The sequence below is a fragment of the Camelina sativa genome, chromosome 18 (assembly GCF_000633955.1).
Source record: "Camelina sativa cultivar DH55 chromosome 18, Cs, whole genome shotgun sequence".
NCBI lineage: Eukaryota > Viridiplantae > Streptophyta > Magnoliopsida > Brassicales > Brassicaceae > Camelina > Camelina sativa.
Window position 1 is genome coordinate 18779443 of NC_025702.1, and position 18207 is coordinate 18797649.

The window sequence follows — 18207 nt, forward strand, 5'->3', positions numbered from 1 at the left end:
TTTTTTTTTTTTTTTTTTTTTTTTTTACCTTTTTTTCTTTTAATAAATAAAAATCAATTAACTGTAAGATTATACTAATCTAATCTCTAATTAAAAAAGGTAAGCAGTACAAAGAAAAAACACTGTTTTTTTTACGATTAATTTAAAAGGAAATTAATTAAATCGGTGAAAGAAGGAAGAAGAGGCGCAACAAAGGCTTCGTCTTTCATTTTTTCTTTTCTTTTTTGCCGTGTCACACCGATCTGGCTCTGTCTTCTTCTTCGTCTTCTTTACGTCTCTTTGAAATGCTCAAAGCTGATTAGGGTTTATCAAACTCTTACTTAACTTTCTTGTTATATCTCCCTTTAGTTATCCTCTCCGTCGTCTTCTCAGGTGAGTCAGGGTTTGTTTCACTCTTATCGTTATCCACTTGATTGTTCCGTTTCATACGTTTGCTTCTGATTTTTTAAGATCTATTTTTGGGCTCTGATTGTTTCCCACAGCTAGATTTTATTCTATTTATTTGGATCAAATTGTCCGTTTTATTTTATATAAATGTATTCCGTCTTCTTCGTGATCCGGGATTGTGTGTCTCTTTCCTAGATTTGGGTATGTGTTGTTGTGATCAACAAGGATGAACCTTTATCGTTTTTAGTGATCTCTTCGATATAGAGAGACACTAAAAATAGGGAAAAATGTCAACTTTTTCTTTTTATCGGAAGGGGAGGAGGTCCAGCTTCTTATTTGTTTTATCTGTCTCGTGTGGTTTAATTCATTATTATTGTCCTCTTACACATTTGTTCTTGGTTTTGAGATTGACTGATTTCTGAACGTTTCAAGCTTGAGGAAGTGTAAGTTGAAAGCTTCTCTTAGCTCTCTAGTTGCCAAGTGGTGTTTTGTGTTGTCTTCTTTTTTTAACTATCCCTAATTAGGGATGCTCATGGCTCTATGGGGTTTTTTAAATTGAAGTAGAGGGAATAAAAGAGAGAGGGAGAAGGAGCTTAGGCTTTGTCTAGACATGTGTCCTGACATGATCTCATTGATTGCAGCTTAGCAGCTATTGTGCATTCAAACTATACTTGGAAGCAAAACTCATTTAACAGTCAAATGTAGGTCCCCTTACCGATCTAGCTCCCAATCAATGCATAAAAGCTTCAATAACCGAGAGAAAAAAGCCTGTTATATGATCTGTTGAACCTTTATGTTCTGTTCGACCACCCTTTTTTGGCTGCTCTTCATGTTCTTGTTTAGCATAGCTATATAACACATCTTTTCTCTTTGCTGTTCTTTTGCTTAGCATGAACTAAGTATCTGATCTTGAAATCAGCAATATGTGTCTTGGTTGGTCATGCTGAGAATCTTTAGGTGCTAATTATCTCTGTCTCATGCAGATAACAAAAAAAATGGCTGCGGAGCTTGTAAGTTCTGCGACAAGTGAGAAGCTTGCTGATGTGGACTGGGCCAAAAACATTGAGATCTGTGAACTAGCTGCTCGAGATGAAAGGTATGACGAGCCAGGGTTTTTCCAATTTTCTAATACAATTAGGACACTAATGCATAATATATAGCTTACACCAAACCAGACTGCTTTTCTTTCTGTAAAAGTGATATTTTTGCTGGTGATTAAATTGTTGTTGGTATTATGTTTAATCATCCTCAATGATTGAGATAAATAAATGCTTTACTTTTGCATTGTCTTGGACACACTTTTACTTTATTTCTTCTGATAACGAGTCTTCTATTGTAAACAGGCAAGCAAAAGATGTTATTAAGGCTATCAAAAAACGCTTGGGAAGCAAGAACCCAAATACTCAATTATATGCTGTCCAGGTAGGTTCCTGGTCCAGATCTATCTTATATTTGCAGAATTATGCTTTATGAAAATGCCAATACTTCTGAACGCTTTTGTAACATAACCTGTTGTTTTCTTTGTTCTTGCAGTTGCTGGAGATGTTGATGAATAATATTGGAGAAAGTATTCATAAGCAGGTTATAGATACAGGTGTACTCCCTACACTTGTGAAGATAGTAAAGAAAAAAGTATGTCCATTTCTGTTTCTGGATGTTACTTTTCTACCAATTTGAGAGTTAAGCTGCTTATTTTAGTTTGCAAATTGTTTGGTTGGCATTTTTCGAACACCTTCTAGTCGGATTTGCCTGTAAGAGAGAGGATTTTTCTTCTTCTTGATGCAACTCAAACCTCCCTTGGTGGCGCTTCAGGAAAATTCCCTCAGTATTATACAGCATACTGTGATTTAGTGGTGAGTTTAAAAAATGAAGATTCAAATTCTGTGAGTCTGTTGTTGATGAATCGAAGTTAGATATGACTGAGAGCTTTTCTTTTTGTTATCTTCTGTTACCTCCAGCACGCAGGAGTTAAATTTACTCAGAGACCTAATGCTACACCAGTCGTGGTCACTGCTCAAGCTATTCCAAGAAATACGCTCAATGAACAACTTGCATCTGCTAGAAATGAGGTGCCTGCTACTACTCAGCAGCGAGAATCTCAAACTGTCTCGCCTTCGAGGTAACTTCTTCCCCACATGTCAGTTATCAATTTTTAGTTAATTATAAGAGATTTATGCTGTTTTATCTCTTTTGTTATAGCATTTTACAAAAGGCTAGTACTGCATTAGAAGTTTTGAAGGAAGTGCTTGACGCAGTCGATTCTCAAAATCCTGAGGTATATAATATCCTCTTGACTTTGTATAGTTACCTCCAATAAACAGACATTCTTAAGCTACCTTTCTAGTCTCTCAACCTAAGAATGACTCCAGTTTGATCCACTTTTGTTCATCCAGGGGGCGAAAGATGAGTTTACTCTTGATCTTGTTGAGCAATGTTCGTTTCAGAAAGAGCGTGTAATGCACCTCGTCATGACATCAAGGCAAATCTCCTTTCTCTCTTGGTTTAGAGGGCATGTTAATAGAATTTGTCTTTCAAGTATGTCAACCAGTTTTGTTTATGCAGGGATGAAAAAGCAGTTTCTAAAGCAATTGAATTGAATGAGCAACTTCAGAGAATTCTCAACAGACATGAAGATTTGCTGTCTGGTAGAATCACAGTTCCTAGCAGGTCTACTACATCCAATGGATATAATTCCAATCTCGAACCTGTCCATCCTATCTTAAATGGTCACCAGAAACCCGAGCTAAAGGCTTCTAATGCAAAAACCGAATCAAGCAGCTCCATTTCTAACCAAGCCCATCTTAAGCTTGAGGAAGAAGATGAGGAAGAAGAGCCTGAGCAGTTATTCAGAAGGTCTGTCCCCTCAAATTACTTAATCTCGAATTGGAAATTACAAAGTTGATTGCCTCATAAATTCTTGTAATAAAAGATGGTTATACATGGTGCGAAGACTAAGGATCCATGTGAATATATGCTTTCAGATTGCGAAAAGGGAAAGCTAGAGCAATGCCTGAGGATGAAGAAGAGCCATCACCTCCACAAGGCTTACCTGGATCAGCAATCCATAACGAAAGACTTAACCGTCCACTTATTCGTCCATTACCATCAGAGGAGGCATCACGTGGTGGTGATAGTCGTTCGCAATCCGGTGATAGCCATTCGCAATCCCCACCTGTTGTAATTCCACCACCACCTGCAAAACACGTTGAGAGGGAAAAATTCTTCAAGGAGAAGAAAGTTGACGGTGCCTCCGGTTTACCAGGTCATATGAGAGGCCTTTCTTTGCATAGCCGCGATGGCAGCAGCTCACGTAGTGGAAGCATAGACTTCAGTGACTGAAACAACCAAAGCTCTCATCATCCATCATATATATGTATTCTTTCACGCTCGTTTCTTTAGGTAATTTACAGATGGAAAAAGTTTGTGTTGTGTGTACTTCTCCTTCTCTCCTTCTCTAGTGTTGTGAATTTAGAATATAGCACGAACGACGAGATCTGGTTATGTATACGAGTAAAGTACTTCCTTCCACTTCACACTTGTGTTACTGTTCCTGCTCATATGAAGCCGAATGTTCAAATGTTGCCTTTATGTTGTACGGTAACTGATTTAGTCAATTGCGTAGATAAATTTTGAAACTTTGAATTCACATTAAGGTAAAGATAAGAGACTGAATAGTAAAAAATTAAAACAACAGAGTGAGACATTTATTAAGCTTTGGGAGGCTCTTGGCAAGAATGCGCCTCTTTGGCATGCTTCTCGTATTCATCTTCTTCCTCTTCCTCTTCTTCCTCCTCCTCTTCCTCTTCTTCTTCAACCTCTTCCTCCACATCTTCTTCATCTTCATCAAAGCCATTGACAGCATTAGACGACGGAGCTGGACTCCTTGCTTCTCCAACGATCTTCATTATGTCCTCTACGCTTTGGAGGGAAAAGCTCGGGGTTTCTCTCTTGTAGTACGTTGCTTGAGCAGACTCTGTAAGCTCCTTTGGCAAGTTCTTTAAATACCATGGATGCTTCTTGATCTCTTTAAGCGTGATTCTCTGCAGAATTTTAAGACATCTCATCAAAAGATCGAAACATAGAAAAGACAGCTTAAACTCAGAAAAAATGAGAATGTACCTTAGCTGAATTAGTGACAAATATGCGAGAGAGAAGGTGCTTGCACTCCTGCGATATGTGAACGTAATCTGGGATCTTGTACTGGACAGCCATTATACGCTGCAGAACATTTTCACAACATCATAAAACACTTAGTAGAAGAACTGAAGTGAAAAGGATGCTATGAGGAATTAATTTGAGGAGTTGGTTAATACTTGGATTGTTTTCCTGAAGTTTCTCGGATCATCAGGGTCTTCAAACGGATAACCTCCAACCAACATCACATAAAGAGTCACACCACAAGACCAAACATCCGCATGCTACATAACACAAACACGAAACACCAAAGAGTTCCATTAACAAGTGACAATTAAGGATCAAACCATTGAAGAAGACATAAGTAACATTACCTTTCCGTCATATTCTCTTCGGGAAAGAACTTCAGGTGCGATGTAAGCTGGAGTACCAACAGTTGATTTAGGTCTAGAGTGAAGCAGAGATGACTGCACAAGAAGAAATAGAAACTTATGAGATCAAAATGATGGGAAGCAGAACTGATACAAAAGAAGAAATAGAGACTGATGAATGAATGACCTTGGAGTAACCAAAATCACAAATTTTCAAAAGTGGCGCAGGACTACCATCAAGCAGTGTGTTCTCAAGCTTCAGATCTCTATGACAGATTTGCTACAGAAACAAATAAAAAGATTATACAAAACGAAGCAAAGATCTCTCCTTTCACATTCATTGAGATTTGGGATGTATAAATACCAAGGAGTGACAGTAATCCACGCCACAAATCAGCTGCTGAAAGAAGTATCTAGCCTGAGGAAAATAGCAAGATGGAGATTCATAAATCAAGAATCAGAGAATTTTAGAGAAAGAAAATGACAATATCACACCTCAGCTTCACTGAATCTACCAGCATTACAGATTCGTTCAAAGAGCTCTCCACCAGAAGCATACTCCATCACAATAGCAAGATGAGTTGGAGTCAGAACCACCTACCAAAAATTACTCCGTTTTTAAAGTTCTTTAATCACAGTAAAAAGTAATAAGAGACTATACACACAAATATCAACAAACCTCCTTAAATCTGATGATATTTGGATGCCTAAGTGATCTGTGATTGATAATCTCTCTGGCCACATTCTCATCTATCTGCAACCCAACGTATTACAATCAAAAATGTCAAATCATAATCTCTCAATCATCCCAAAATTTCACCTGATCAAAGTTAACTTCAAGTCTAAAAAGGCAAAACCTTTGATGATTATAAAGGAAGAAGGAAATAAAGATCAAACCTTGCGACCTCTCTCGATGTATTTCATGGCAACGAGTTGTTTGGTCTCTTTGTGTCTAAGAAGACGAGCCACACCAAAATTCCCAGCTCCCAAATCCTTCACAACCTCATACTTGTCCATCTCTTCCTTCTCCAAAGTTGTGTATGTGACTGTGTGTTGTGTAGGAGCACGATCTCGTTGAGAATGTGTCACTCACACTTGGAGTTGGGTTCGTTTTTAGAAAATGGTTCATCTTCTTATAAAGCGTTAGTTTCATAGGGATCTGAGAGTGCTCCCACACCTGCGCGTATACTTACACTCATGGTGTATGTAACGGTGTGTATGTATTTGGGTGTAAGTATCGATGATGGAGGAGTGAACGGAGGAGATGGGTATGGAAGTGAGGCACGTGAAGAGGGTTTGCTAGTTCCGATGACCAGCTTCAGTTTAATCTGACGGTCACTAATCAATCATTCTCTGTAATTGTATTTTAATAATTATCTAATTGTATACTAATAAACTAGTCTGCCTTGTATCTTACTTTACTCGTTAGATTTATGCCAATAAATTACAATTATTTAATATATAACGTTCAAAACATTTATATGAATTGTTTAGTTCTGATTTGAATTAAAAAAATCTAACAGTGTGTAGGTACACACAAAAACAAAAGTATGAATATAATTGATTTTTTTTTTTTGGATTAGTAAATAAATAGTAAGTGGAATGTGTTATTTTGTTGATAGTTTTTTTTTCAACAACTATGAATGATTGAATTTTGTTGATAGTTGTTAACACGAAATCAAAATATTCTCTATAATAAAGAAATTAGATCCGAAATTATATTTCAGCTGTTTACAGAGATGGATGCTAATAATATTTGTTTAATCTTCTTCTTGTGTTGGTCGCATGGTCGAGGTCGGTTTAAAAGAGACAAACCCCATTGATTACTTGGATTAGTCAATAGTCATAAATTACTAAGTATACGTTACTACTAATTTACATTATTTTATAACTACGAGTTTACTTACACTTGGAGCAGTCAAGCCGGCCATCACATGACAAAGACTTATTGATTCATAACCACCCTTCATGTTGTAATAAATATAACATGGTTCAATTGTCAAACCTTGTATTATATAATAAGGTTTTTTTTTTTTTGAAAAACATATTATATAATAAGGTTTTGATGAAAAAATATGTATGACCCCATAATAATAAAAAGATACATCTCATCATCATGTGAAGTTGTTTTCCGTAACTATGGGCCAATCTATTGACAACCACGTGGGGTTGGTTGCTCTACATACACTTTCTCATACGTAAATAAATTCAAAAGAATGGTGATCAATAATTTTACTTGTTGTGGATAATATTGTTTTGTATTCTTTTCGAAAGAACTCTTTGAATTTGTAATGTAGCTTAATTCTTGTAGATTACAGATACAAATGAAACTATTTTTTTTTTAAATGGTGAGATCTATATTTGTTGTAGTTGGTATAGTACACGCATCATTATTTAAAGAGTATATCTGCAAACTGTAATCAATCATGGCTCGTAACGCATCAAGTAGGAAATTAGTTGTTTCGACAGTTGTATTTTTGTGTTTGTTTTTGTTTACATATAATCACATTCAATAAGAATAATTTGCTAAAATAAAAACGCAAAACCTATGAGGCTATGACATACATATTGACATGTAACATAATGGTTTATACATTATACTACAGTAAGAAAATTGTTGCATCATCATTGGAGTTCAAATGTGAATAAATGCCAGAAAGTTTAAGATTATTTGTTGAACAGAAGTTGATTTTTTTTCCTCTTTTTATTATTATTGTTGTCCTGCCTACGTCAAGGGCCGAAATTGAGTTTCTTTGGTGGTATCACTGTATGTATATTTCACATAGTATGGGCTTTTGTAACGTTTCATCTCTCTATAGCCGGCTTAAGGCCCATATATTTGTCTGGCCTGATATAGTAAGTAAATAATGTTGTTAGTCACGTGACTAGTGACTAGTGACTAGCAAAGTGTGCGTATGGGTGAGCGGGTGAGAGTCTCACCGTGAGACTGTGAGTGGTAAACTCTGCAGTTCAGTTCCCACTGTCCAGTAGAGACAAAGCACGTGACTGGTCCTATCCTTGAACCATTCCCCCATAAGAAAGTTCAAGTTTTCTTTACTTGTGTTAAATTGTTGCTATTCGCCGACCATTGTCCTCTAGCCAATCTTAAGTTCACAATGTTTAATGGAAGTATATTTGATAAACATTTCTTTTTTTGCAATTTGTTTTGTTTTATTGCGTGTATGCAATTCATCGTTTATCCCATTCCCACGCATATTCATAGCATCGAACCAATAAACATATAGTACTACAATGAGTGGCGGATGCAGAAACTTATTTAATATGGGGCACAAAATAATTAATTAAAATATAATAATAATATTATTAAAAAATAAAAACCAAAATAATAAAACGTTAAAAAATAGTCATAACAAAAACATATTAAGAAGTCCTACAAAACTATTTTACAATCTTTCATATCTTGAAATCTTTTTATCACTATCTCATTTTTCATTTTATCTAAGTGCTCTTTTTCAATAAAATAAACCATACAATTATTTAAAAATTGATCATCCATTCGGTTTCGTGTGGTAGTCTTAACAATTTTCATCTCAGGAAACAATCAAAAATAGAAGAAGAAGAATTTTATCTCTCTATAGTGCGGTTGTATTGCTGTCATTGAACTCATGAAAACTAGGTATATGTCCCCATAAAAGAAACAGTTGATAGACTTTGAGTTTTAGACTTTTAGTTAGTTGGACTTTAATCATTAGTAGTTTTAAAATAGTTGGGCTTAACCTATATTAGCTTAATATATGTATATTGTATAGCTTAAATTATGATACAGTTTACATTTAATTTTAGTTTATATTATAAAAAGAACTTCCGTCACACTTCAGTGTGGCACAATAATTAAGTATTATTATTTTCTGAACTATGATAACTAAAATCCCATTGAAAAATGTTTTTTTCAGGATTTCGCATGTGGCACGTGTCACACAAACTAAAGTGTACGTCCGCCCCTGACTACAGTTTTCTATTTGTTTCAAATGTCATATGGACATTTTTTTAAGTCCAAACTAATAAACACATGAAATATTTTTATTATACTTTCATAGTTAACTCTTCGAAGTTCTATTCAATTTTACATTTTTTTTGTTAATATTAAAAATAGATAGACTAGCTACTTTCTTATAAATCGAATAAACGATGTTCATTAATTAAACAAAGTTATATTAATGGTTTGTTGCTTTGAAACGGAAAGAATAAGTTGTAAGTAACTAGATCAACAAATTGGTTAACACTCGATGTTTAGGTGATTTTAATACAAATCGTCAAAATATATTTGTTAATAAAATAACCTTACCTACACTAAGTAACCAAACAAAACAAAAAATCCTAACCAAACTAGATTAGAAACTCTACTATATATATGGAGTCATGGAGAGGTAGCTCTTGCTCAATTTACCACTTACGTTTTCAACATATACAAGAAAAAAAGAAGAAGAAGATCCTCAAACATCATAGGATTTTAAATGGAGAACAAGTTTTTGGCAACCTTCTTCTTGCTTCTCGTCCTCTTCTCATCTCGTAAGTTTTCTTTTTGCGTAAATAAAATAAACCTTTGTAACTCATATTCTTTGCTGTGTAACCGAGCCACAAACCAAATATAGATGTTTTCAAATCAGTACGTAAAACTTACAATGCACAGAGTGTTTATAACATATATGTTGCATTTGATATATCCATTAATTTTGATTGATTAATTAGAGGAGATTGGGATTGAGGGAAGGATGTGCCAATCAAAGAGCCATCACTTCAAGCGCATGTGTTGGAGCGACCACAACTGTGCCATGATTTGCCGTACCGAGGGCTTTTCCGGTGGTCACTGTCATGGCTTTCATCGCCGCTGCTACTGCACTCGTCTTTGCTAACTTTTGTTTCTTATTAATCCAATAAATGTATCTTTTTCTTTCTTTTTCCATTTCGAATATTGATAATAATAATAATAATAATAACGTTTCTCTTTATGTTAATCTAGATAAACAAAATTTATGATTATGTTGATCTAGAAACAAGCAATTAATTATTTGTTTTTTTTTTTGGATTAAGTTGATTGAAATTTAAAAACTGGAACTAATGTTAATAACCAGAGCATGATTGACCACCAGCTTATCATCTCCCACAAGTGTTTGCTTCCGGGAAAAATTCATCTCTGAATCCATCTGGAACAAGCACCATCTCTTAGCTTAAATCTAGATATACTCTTGACGTGAAGCATCATAGAGAGTAGTTCAGACTTCACCGTTGGTTTACATAACATACCTTCCCCCCATATTCATAACATGCCTCACATAACAATAAAACTACAATGTTTGTTTAATTTATGACATCCTTAATTTTATCAATAAATATTAATTAGTCCCAATTCATGACAAATTTTGGATGTTATATTTATACTTACTACTTAAATCATGTTTTATAGTTGTGGTATTAGTAAAAACTTTTGAGCCAACACCACATCGCATATCCATTAAACTAATTGACTAATAACCATAAGTGTCAATATTGATTAAAAGAAAATAGTAAGTGTTTTAGAGAAAAAAACACTTTATATTATGATTAAAATTAAATTTCTGTTGTGATAATTTGGATTTTTAAAGAGAAAAAAATATGATTTAGATTTGAGCGTTTCTATTTTGGAGCAGTCTTAACTTCCCAATAAAAGGGATTTGATTATCTTGCTCTTAGAGCAGCAATTGTTTGAGAAGCACGATGAAGGAAAGTGGGAGAGTGCTCAACAGATTCTTGAAGACAAAATCATTCCTCTTGGTATCAACACAAAGAAGAAGAATGACTTACAAATGGTAGTTAACATAGACAATCAAAAGTTTGCAGCTTCAAAGCCCGCCATTGTGGAAAAGGTCAAAAGCTTGCTTCCTCCTCCTTCAGTCATCCCAAAAAGGAGGCTGGAGTTCATGTTAGAAAGGACAATAGTACATGATCGGGAAAATTGTCACTTTCATAATGTTGATGATCGTGAGATGTCCGTATACTGTGATCATGATTGTGAGCTGATTGATGATTCATCGTTCGGAGATTGTACAGGTAATATGACTATGCACTCATCGAGTAATGTTACTTTTGATCTCTTTGATGAGGGTTGTGGTTTAGTCTGTGATTTTCAATGACTTTACTTATATACTTATACCACATCCATTAAGTTGTTTCTATATATGAATGTTTCAAAGATTGGAGGAACATTATGAAATCATCGTTAGTGTATCTTTATTAGAATCTGAACGAGCTCTCCCTTCAAGCTCATTCTTGAGCTTCTTTTCAAAACCAAGAGGCAAAAAAAAATTCTTGACTCCTTTAGCATCTGTAATATTTTCCATCTTGAAAAATTCATAGATTTTTTTTGCTCTAGTATCAAAATTTAACAGCCGTTTCATCGAAAGAGACTTAACAAAGAAGATACATAGAATTAGCGATGAGATTAAACATGCAAACCATCACAAGTAATGATAATGATCAATCAAACCAAAAATCAGTAACACTTGTTGATGAGTTTGGTAACGAGTGTTGATTAATGCATGGTTAATGTGATATTAAAAGCCCATAAATAAAAGCCCAAATACGGCCCAATTACTGGAAAATGGAAAAGACTCCTCTCCTCTGTCTTCGTTTTTATTAAAAGACTTGGGAAGAACTGAAGAAGAAACTGGGGGATTTGGGAAGAGAGATCGAGAGAGGTAAGTGATTGTGAAAAACAAGCGATAATGGGAAGCGCACCAGCTCAAATTCCGACTAGTTTCGGCCATGAGCTTAGGGCTTGTCTTCGTTGCCGACTTGTCAAGACCTATGACCAGGTTTTTTTCTTCTACTCTTTTCACTCTTTCTTCTATTTTATTAGGGTTTTGCTTTTCTTTCTTTCTTTCTTTCTTTAATAAGCTATATGGTGTTTGATAAGCTGTTTTGATTTTGGTTTAAACAGTTCAGAGACGCTGGTTGCGAGAACTGTCCTTTCTTCAAGATGGAAGAGGATCACGAACGTATCGTGGAGGTCACTACCCCTAATTTCAATGGGTATTTCATGGATTTTAAACCTTTACTTTACTTTTTCTTCCCTAGGCAAAAGTCTTTGCGTTGATGGGTACTGTTTCAAATTTCAGTTCACTTCTTCTAGGGTTTCAAAAGATTTGCTTTAATGTATGTAGTATAGTTGTGGAAAAGTTCTCGACTTTGGAGTGATTCTGCTTAAGGATGAACTTAGACTACTTTCTGAATCACAGATTGCTGCTTTTTTTGTTTCTGAGCTCAGTTTGAATTCAAATTCCTGTTGAATGTTGAATTAGTTATTCAATTGTTACATAGTTAGTGGCAAATATCCCAAAGCTTGCTGCTTTAAGAGTTGTATTAAGAAATTGAAGTGAGAGAATAAGTGGGTTGTGTCTCTTTGTCTAAGTTGATGTTTTCATAATTCTAGCTACTGATGTTAAGATTGTTTTGCAGTATAATCTCTGTGATGGATCCAAGTAGAAGCTGGGCGGCTAGGTGGTTAAGAATCGGTAAGAATGTTTATCCCCCTCTCTTTAACTATTCCTGTTTGAGCTCACCAAAACAATCCGTAGCTTCTTCTTTCCATTATTAATGTGCTCTTATTCTCCAATTATTAATACTCTGGTAGATTATAGATGGTTAGATTACTATTACATTCATCAGCACATCTTTTCTTTTTATTTTGTGTTAAGAAATTGACCATGAGATATCCAATGAGTGATGACGTAATGTGTAATGTGTCTCCTGTTTATTGGAATATGGACTATAGATCTAAAGAGATTCAAGACATTTTGGCTCCTTGTTTGATTTGCTGATTGTAGGAGGTTGCTAAATTTTGACAGGGAAGTTTGCTCCTGGTTGCTACACTCTTGCGGTGTCAGAGCCACTCCCTGAGGAAATGCAGGTAAACGATTTGAAACTAGACTTGGCAACACATTAGTAGCTTACTAGCTTAAGTTATGTTTGATTTCTGTTTTTTTTCAAACTGTGCGTTGTGTTGATTCACTGGCAGATCCTATGCCAAGAAGAGCATGTACAATATGTTCTGCCGAAACGCATGTGAAGCAAAACCATCATGAAGAAGGCAAGAATACAAGACCAAGTAGTGCTCTTTCTCATTTTAAGCTTCTATGTACACATTGATAAGGTGCTACGTTATTTTGAATCTATCTTCTTCAAGTCAAGACTCCTCCTACAAGTCAAGACTCCTTTAGGCTTCTTCCTTGTAAGTCTTAAAAAAAAAAAAAAAATCTTCTAATGAGAGAACTGAAAGAAGAAATTTGTGTAGTCAAGATCTGGAGAAGACAAGCCTAAATCTAAAAAAAGGTTGCGTTACACATGAAAAGCTTAGACCTTCTCGAAAGAGTACACAACTCTTTAGAATTTAGATCCAAAAGCATATTCTTCTTGTTAGAATAATGGCATTTATAATCCTATTATGACTCATAGGCATGTTCGTTCGACAATTCTGTAACTAATTTTCAACGATTTACAAAAAAAAAAAAAAAAAAATAGATATACAAAATTACAAACAACAAAATAAACGAACAAGTCCGCGATACATTTTTTTTTTAATAAGTAAATAAAAATTTCTAATTGGGTCTCACTCAGTTTAATAAATTCCACGTGGCAGTTATAGCACGCCGTTATAAACTCGGCTTGGTTTAACAACAAAATTCAGAGTCTCCGGCGGCTTTCACACTCTAAACAAAAACCACAAAAGCTCTGCGTTTTCAGTATATCTGTTTCGCAATTCTTTAGATCCAGTCTCTAAACCGATCAGATCACTGGTAAGAACATTCATTTCATTCGTCTGAATCTATAAAAATCCCGTCTTTTACGCTAGTTTGGTGGACTTTTTTGATCAGTTATGATCACTTTTTGCGATGAATCGATGTAAAGTCTGGTTTTTTTTTTTTTTTTTTTTTTTTTTTTTTTTTGGGTTTTGTCACTTCTCTATTAAGATGGATCATGATCTTAGGTTTTAGATTCTTTTATCGAAGATTTTGGATTGATGGGTATATTATGATGATCCAAATGTTCATAGGAGGAGTCTGATTAGTCTTTTTGTTGTGTAGAGTAACGCAAAAATGTCCAACATAGACATAGAAGGGATACTCAAGGAGCTACCTAATGATGGGAGGACTCCAAAGACTAAGATCGTTTGTACGTTAGGACCTGCGTCTCGGTCTGTGACAATGATTGAGAAGCTTCTAAGAGCCGGCATGAATGTTGCTCGTTTCAATTTCTCTCATGGAAGCCATGACTATCATCAAGAGACTCTTGACAATCTCCGCACCGCTATGCTTAATACCGGCATTCTCGCTGCTGCTATGCTTGATACTAAGGTTTCTCTCTTTCTCTTCTCTTCTTTTCTTCGTAGACTTGTTTCTTTACAAGTTTGTAGTAAACCTTGAATTGTGTTCATCTCACTTATGAACTAGGATCTAGATTGTGTTTTGTTACGATTTTGCTCTAGACTGTTTACACTCTTTGTAGTTGAGCTGTGAATTTTCAGTAGAGAGAAAGAAAGTTATCTTATGATAACGGAAGTTAAGAAGACGACTCAGCACATTTTTGATCTTAAGAGTGTCTTTGTTTGCTGTTTGAGCACTAGGCATTTAGTGTTTCCAGTTTGCTTATTATTGTTTTTGATCTCAGTGAAACAGATGTTTATTGATGACGTTGGCTCAAAATAGCAACTTCTAGATCTTTTGTGTTACTTAGAGAAACATTAGGTAGTTGGAGTCTATGTCTGTGTTAGAACCATTTCAGTAAATAATATGAGTGTTACATCACAGGGGCCTGAGATTCGTACCGGTTTCTTGAAAGATGGGAACCCTATACAACTAAAGGAAGGTCAGGAGATCACAATCACCACTGATTATGACATCAAGGGTGATGAAAAAACGATTTCCATGAGCTACAAAAAGTTGCCAGTGGATGTGAAGCCGGGAAATACCATACTATGTGCAGATGGAAGCATAAGTCTTGCTGTGGTCTCATGTGATCCAAAGTCTGGGACTGTTATATGTCGATGTGAAAATACAGCGATGCTAGGTGAAAGAAAGAATGTGAATCTCCCTGGTGTTGTTGTTGATCTCCCAACATTGACTGACAAGGATGTAGAAGATATTCTTAAATGGGGTGTTCCAAACCACATCGATATGATTGCTCTTTCGTTTGTTCGCAAAGGTTCAGATCTTGTTAACGTCCGGAAAGTACTTGGATCACATTCTAAGAGTATCATGTTGATGTCGAAGGTACAAAGTTACACTTTATTTCATCTGTGGCTAAAAGTTGTTTTAAAGGTAGGCTTGTGATTAAAAAATTTAAATCTTATTTAAGGTTGAGAACCAAGAAGGAGTGCTGAATTTTGATGAGATCTTGCGTGAAACCGATGCATTCATGGTTGCTCGTGGTGATCTTGGGATGGAGATTCCAATCGAGAAGATCTTCTTGGCTCAAAAGATGATGATCTACAAGTGTAACCTAGCGGGTAAACCAGTGGTCACAGCCACTCAAATGCTCGAGTCTATGATCAAATCACCACGACCTACACGAGCTGAAGCCACTGATGTAGCAAACGCGGTTCTCGATGGCACTGACTGTGTGATGCTTAGCGGAGAAAGTGCTGCAGGGGCTTACCCTGAAATAGCAGTGAAAACAATGGCTAAAATCTGCATCGAGGCAGAATCATCGCTTGACTACAACACAATCTTCAAGGAGATGATTAGAGCAACTCCACTTCCAATGAGCACACTTGAGAGTCTTGCATCATCAGCTGTACGAACTGCAAACAAAGCCAAAGCCAAACTCATTATCGTGTTGACCCGAGGAGGTACAACGGCAAAACTGGTGGCTAAGTACAGACCAGCTGTTCCAATCCTATCAGTGGTTGTTCCAGTTTTCACCAGCGATACCTTTAACTGGAGTTGCAGCGATGAGTCGCCAGCGAGGCATAGTTTGATATATAGAGGTCTGATTCCGGTTTTGGCTGAAGGATCTGCAAAAGCCACTGATAGTGAATCTACAGAGGAGATTATTGAGTCAGCTTTGAAGTCAGCGACGGAGAAAGGACTGTGTAACCATGGTGATGCTGTGGTGGCTCTGCACCGTATTGGAGCTGCTTCGGTTATCAAGATCTGCGTGGTGAAGTGATATCTTGAATTTTATTTTTGGTTAGTTTTTCTTGATGAAATAAAGAACAGGGAATAGGTTCCTGAAAAGTGTTTTCATTTCTGCTCTTTCCTTTGCTGTTTTAGCTTATAAGATTATGAATTCATGTACTTATGACATTAATTAATCATAGTGGGTTGTTTTAAGAAATTGAAGTGAGACAGATCAACCATTATGTTATGAACCACTTTATTGCTTGAGAATTAAGAAAGATGTAAAAGCTTAGCTCCCTCTTAACCCTAATTCTCTCTTAGAGATTAAGGTTAATTCTTGGGGGCTTCATATTCTCATTAGAATAAGGAGTCCTTTTATAGACCCTAGTACTACCGACCTAAACCTTAATAAGTAAATATTCCAAAGCCTTAATCTAATTATGTAAAGGAAACCTAATAATTTAATAATAAGTTAAGGCTTCATGGTTCCGTATCACATTATCTGGAACGTCTGTAATCTAGCTATATCTACATATTTCAGCTCAAGTTTAGTTTAGTTGCTGATTCAATAAAAAATGTTTTATCAAGGTTGATTCAGAGATTTTTTCCCCAAGCGTATACTTTTGGGGCATGAGGAGGCTGTAATGATGGCTTTCTGGAGTCCTGACGATACAAAACTTATCTCATGTGGGGAAGAGGAAGTTATAAAGCAATGGGATGCGGAATCAGGACAATGTGTCCACACTTATGAAAGAAGTGTCGGATCTGTTTCATGTGGCTGGTTTAACGATGGTTTAGGCATTATAGGTGTCATGGCAAACAATGAAATACTGTTGTGGTATCTAACTCGAAGGGAGTCGCGGTCTTCTAAGGGAACTGACCTAGATGTTGAGCTAAATCTAAATGAAGGAAAGGATCCAAAGCTTTCTGATGTAGCCATGACGGCTAATGGGAAACAGTATTTCGTTGTTTGCCATGACACCTATAATGCCTAAACCATCGTTAAACCAGCCACATGAAACAGATCCGCATCTAATTGCTTTATAACTTCCTCTTCCCCACATGAGATAAGTTTTGTATCGTGAGGACTCCAGAAAGCCATCATTACAACCTCTTCATGCCCTAAAAGTGTACGCTTGGGGGAAAAAATCTCTGAATCAACCTTGATAATACAAATTTTATTGAATCAGCAACTAAACTAAACTTGAGCTGAAATATGTAGATATAGCTAGATTACAGACCTTCCAGATAATGGTTGATGTGTCTCACTTCAATTTCTTAATACAACCCACTATGATTAATTAATCTATCTTAACATTTTTGAAGTACATTTTTGTGTCATCCTCTCTGTGTATCCAAACAAGTCTCAATTAAATTCTCTACAATCCTTGCAACCAAACACAATCATTTTCTTATTTAATAATATTAATTTCCTAAAAACTATCTACCTAATTTAAATCAGTATGTTAGATTAAAATATAATTCTCCTTGCACTTTAATCATATATTTAATTATTTTAATTACTATTTAATACATTAAATTAATATAATTTTAGATTTTTTTTCATCATATGATGTGATTTGAATTTTTATAAACGGATATATATTTTAAAATTTTTCTTAGGACATTTATAACCAAACAAGTATATCCACATATAGAGCTCAAAATACATTTTTAAAGTACAATAGGGTATAATCACTTTTTGGCTTTTTGCCAACTTCAGGTCAGATTTTTAACTAAAATTATAACCGATTCAATTATCCGGATCCTCCTTAAGATTACCGAATATTTTGAGCCGGTTTTTAATCCATAGCGTACTTATTTACATCCAATTAATGTCCATTGTATCTTAGGATATATCTAATTTACATGCCAAATTTTTAGTGTTGAGTTTGACAAAAAGAATTGATAACACAAATTCTGTAATCACATCCTATAATATATCAACTAATTTAAGATGAATACATCTTAAGAAATATATAATTTGTATTTAATAAACGATTACATATTTGCTAAGTTCTTATTAACTTTAAATGTACACTATTAATCCAATAATATCAATTGAGAATCAAAATAAGAATATGTCATATCATTCATTCCTAAATCATAACTAACCAAATCATAAAATGTATATTCTCAACTTGCGAATCAATAGTTTATACAAAACTTATCTACAACCATTAACAATATATATATAGATG

The 18207-nt window shown here is 35.2% G+C and overlaps 5 protein-coding genes across 6 annotated transcripts; 4 read left to right on the plus strand and 1 right to left on the minus strand.

Moving 5' to 3' along the window:
• On the plus strand, positions 50-3966 carry LOC104762507 (TOM1-like protein 2). Of its 2 annotated transcripts, XM_010485817.2 has the most exons (11): positions 50-372; positions 1029-1088; positions 1371-1483; positions 1731-1809; positions 1921-2019; positions 2127-2240; positions 2346-2506; positions 2587-2662; positions 2781-2866; positions 2950-3240; positions 3369-3966. In XM_010485817.2, exons 3-11 carry the CDS (start codon positions 1383-1385, stop codon positions 3724-3726), a joined length of 1365 nt encoding a protein of 454 aa, XP_010484119.1. In that variant the 5' UTR covers positions 50-372; positions 1029-1088; positions 1371-1382; the 3' UTR covers positions 3727-3966. The 2 variants fall into 2 exon arrangements, with proteins under 2 accessions (XP_010484119.1, XP_010484118.1); XM_010485816.1 differs by lacking the exon at positions 1029-1088 and having other exon boundaries at positions 194-372.
• Positions 4007-6206, minus strand: LOC104762508 (serine/threonine-protein kinase SRK2H-like). The gene is made up of 9 exons (XM_010485818.2): positions 5790-6206; positions 5572-5646; positions 5388-5489; positions 5257-5310; positions 5080-5172; positions 4896-4988; positions 4701-4805; positions 4507-4605; positions 4007-4427 (listed from the first exon to the last, which is right to left on the minus strand). Exons 1-9 carry the CDS (start codon positions 5907-5909, stop codon positions 4095-4097), a joined length of 1074 nt encoding a protein of 357 aa, XP_010484120.1. The 5' UTR covers positions 5910-6206; the 3' UTR covers positions 4007-4094.
• LOC109130584 (defensin-like protein 6) lies at positions 9314-9822 on the plus strand. The gene is made up of 2 exons (XM_019240282.1): positions 9314-9422; positions 9603-9822. The coding sequence occupies exons 1-2, from the start codon at positions 9368-9370 to the stop codon at positions 9764-9766; spliced, it is 219 nt and encodes a 72-aa protein (XP_019095827.1). The 5' UTR covers positions 9314-9367; the 3' UTR covers positions 9767-9822.
• LOC104762509 (transcription elongation factor SPT4 homolog 2) lies at positions 11532-13239 on the plus strand. The gene is made up of 5 exons (XM_019239926.1): positions 11532-11704; positions 11830-11921; positions 12348-12403; positions 12737-12798; positions 12907-13239. The coding sequence occupies exons 1-5, from the start codon at positions 11615-11617 to the stop codon at positions 12955-12957; spliced, it is 351 nt and encodes a 116-aa protein (XP_019095471.1). The 5' UTR covers positions 11532-11614; the 3' UTR covers positions 12958-13239.
• On the plus strand, positions 13566-16223 carry LOC104762510 (pyruvate kinase, cytosolic isozyme). The gene is made up of 4 exons (XM_010485819.2): positions 13566-13684; positions 13973-14242; positions 14696-15157; positions 15243-16223. The coding sequence occupies exons 2-4, from the start codon at positions 13985-13987 to the stop codon at positions 16053-16055; spliced, it is 1533 nt and encodes a 510-aa protein (XP_010484121.1). The 5' UTR covers positions 13566-13684; positions 13973-13984; the 3' UTR covers positions 16056-16223.

Bases quoted from the DNA above. Each gene is read 5' to 3' on its own strand.
- LOC104762508 (XM_010485818.2), bottom strand. From the start codon at position 5,909: ATGGACAAGTATGAGGTTGTGAAGGATTTGGGAGCTGGGAATTTTGGT. The intron at 5,490-5,571 runs GTTTGTTGATAT...AATTTTTGGTAG, and splicing joins ATATCATCAGATTTAAGGAG to GTGGTTCTGACTCCAACTCA. The intron at 4,989-5,079 runs GTCATTCATTCA...CTTCTTGTGCAG, and splicing joins GTGATTTTGGTTACTCCAAG to TCATCTCTGCTTCACTCTAG.
- LOC104762509 (XM_019239926.1), top strand. From the start codon at position 11,615: ATGGGAAGCGCACCAGCTCAAATTCCGACTAGTTTCGGCCATGAGCTT. The intron at 11,705-11,829 runs GTTTTTTTCTTC...TGGTTTAAACAG, and splicing joins TTGTCAAGACCTATGACCAG to TTCAGAGACGCTGGTTGCGA. The intron at 11,922-12,347 runs GTATTTCATGGA...ATTGTTTTGCAG, and splicing joins ACTACCCCTAATTTCAATGG to TATAATCTCTGTGATGGATC.
- LOC104762510 (XM_010485819.2), top strand. From the start codon at position 13,985: ATGTCCAACATAGACATAGAAGGGATACTCAAGGAGCTACCTAATGAT. The intron at 14,243-14,695 runs GTTTCTCTCTTT...GTTACATCACAG, and splicing joins CTGCTATGCTTGATACTAAG to GGGCCTGAGATTCGTACCGG. The intron at 15,158-15,242 runs GTACAAAGTTAC...ATCTTATTTAAG, and splicing joins GTATCATGTTGATGTCGAAG to GTTGAGAACCAAGAAGGAGT.
- LOC104762507 (XM_010485817.2), top strand. From the start codon at position 1,383: ATGGCTGCGGAGCTTGTAAGTTCTGCGACAAGTGAGAAGCTTGCTGAT. The intron at 2,241-2,345 runs GTGAGTTTAAAA...TGTTACCTCCAG, and splicing joins CAGCATACTGTGATTTAGTG to CACGCAGGAGTTAAATTTAC. The intron at 2,507-2,586 runs GTAACTTCTTCC...CTTTTGTTATAG, and splicing joins CAAACTGTCTCGCCTTCGAG to CATTTTACAAAAGGCTAGTA.
- LOC109130584 (XM_019240282.1), top strand. From the start codon at position 9,368: ATGGAGAACAAGTTTTTGGCAACCTTCTTCTTGCTTCTCGTCCTCTTC. The intron at 9,423-9,602 runs GTAAGTTTTCTT...TTGATTAATTAG, and splicing joins TCTCGTCCTCTTCTCATCTC to AGGAGATTGGGATTGAGGGA.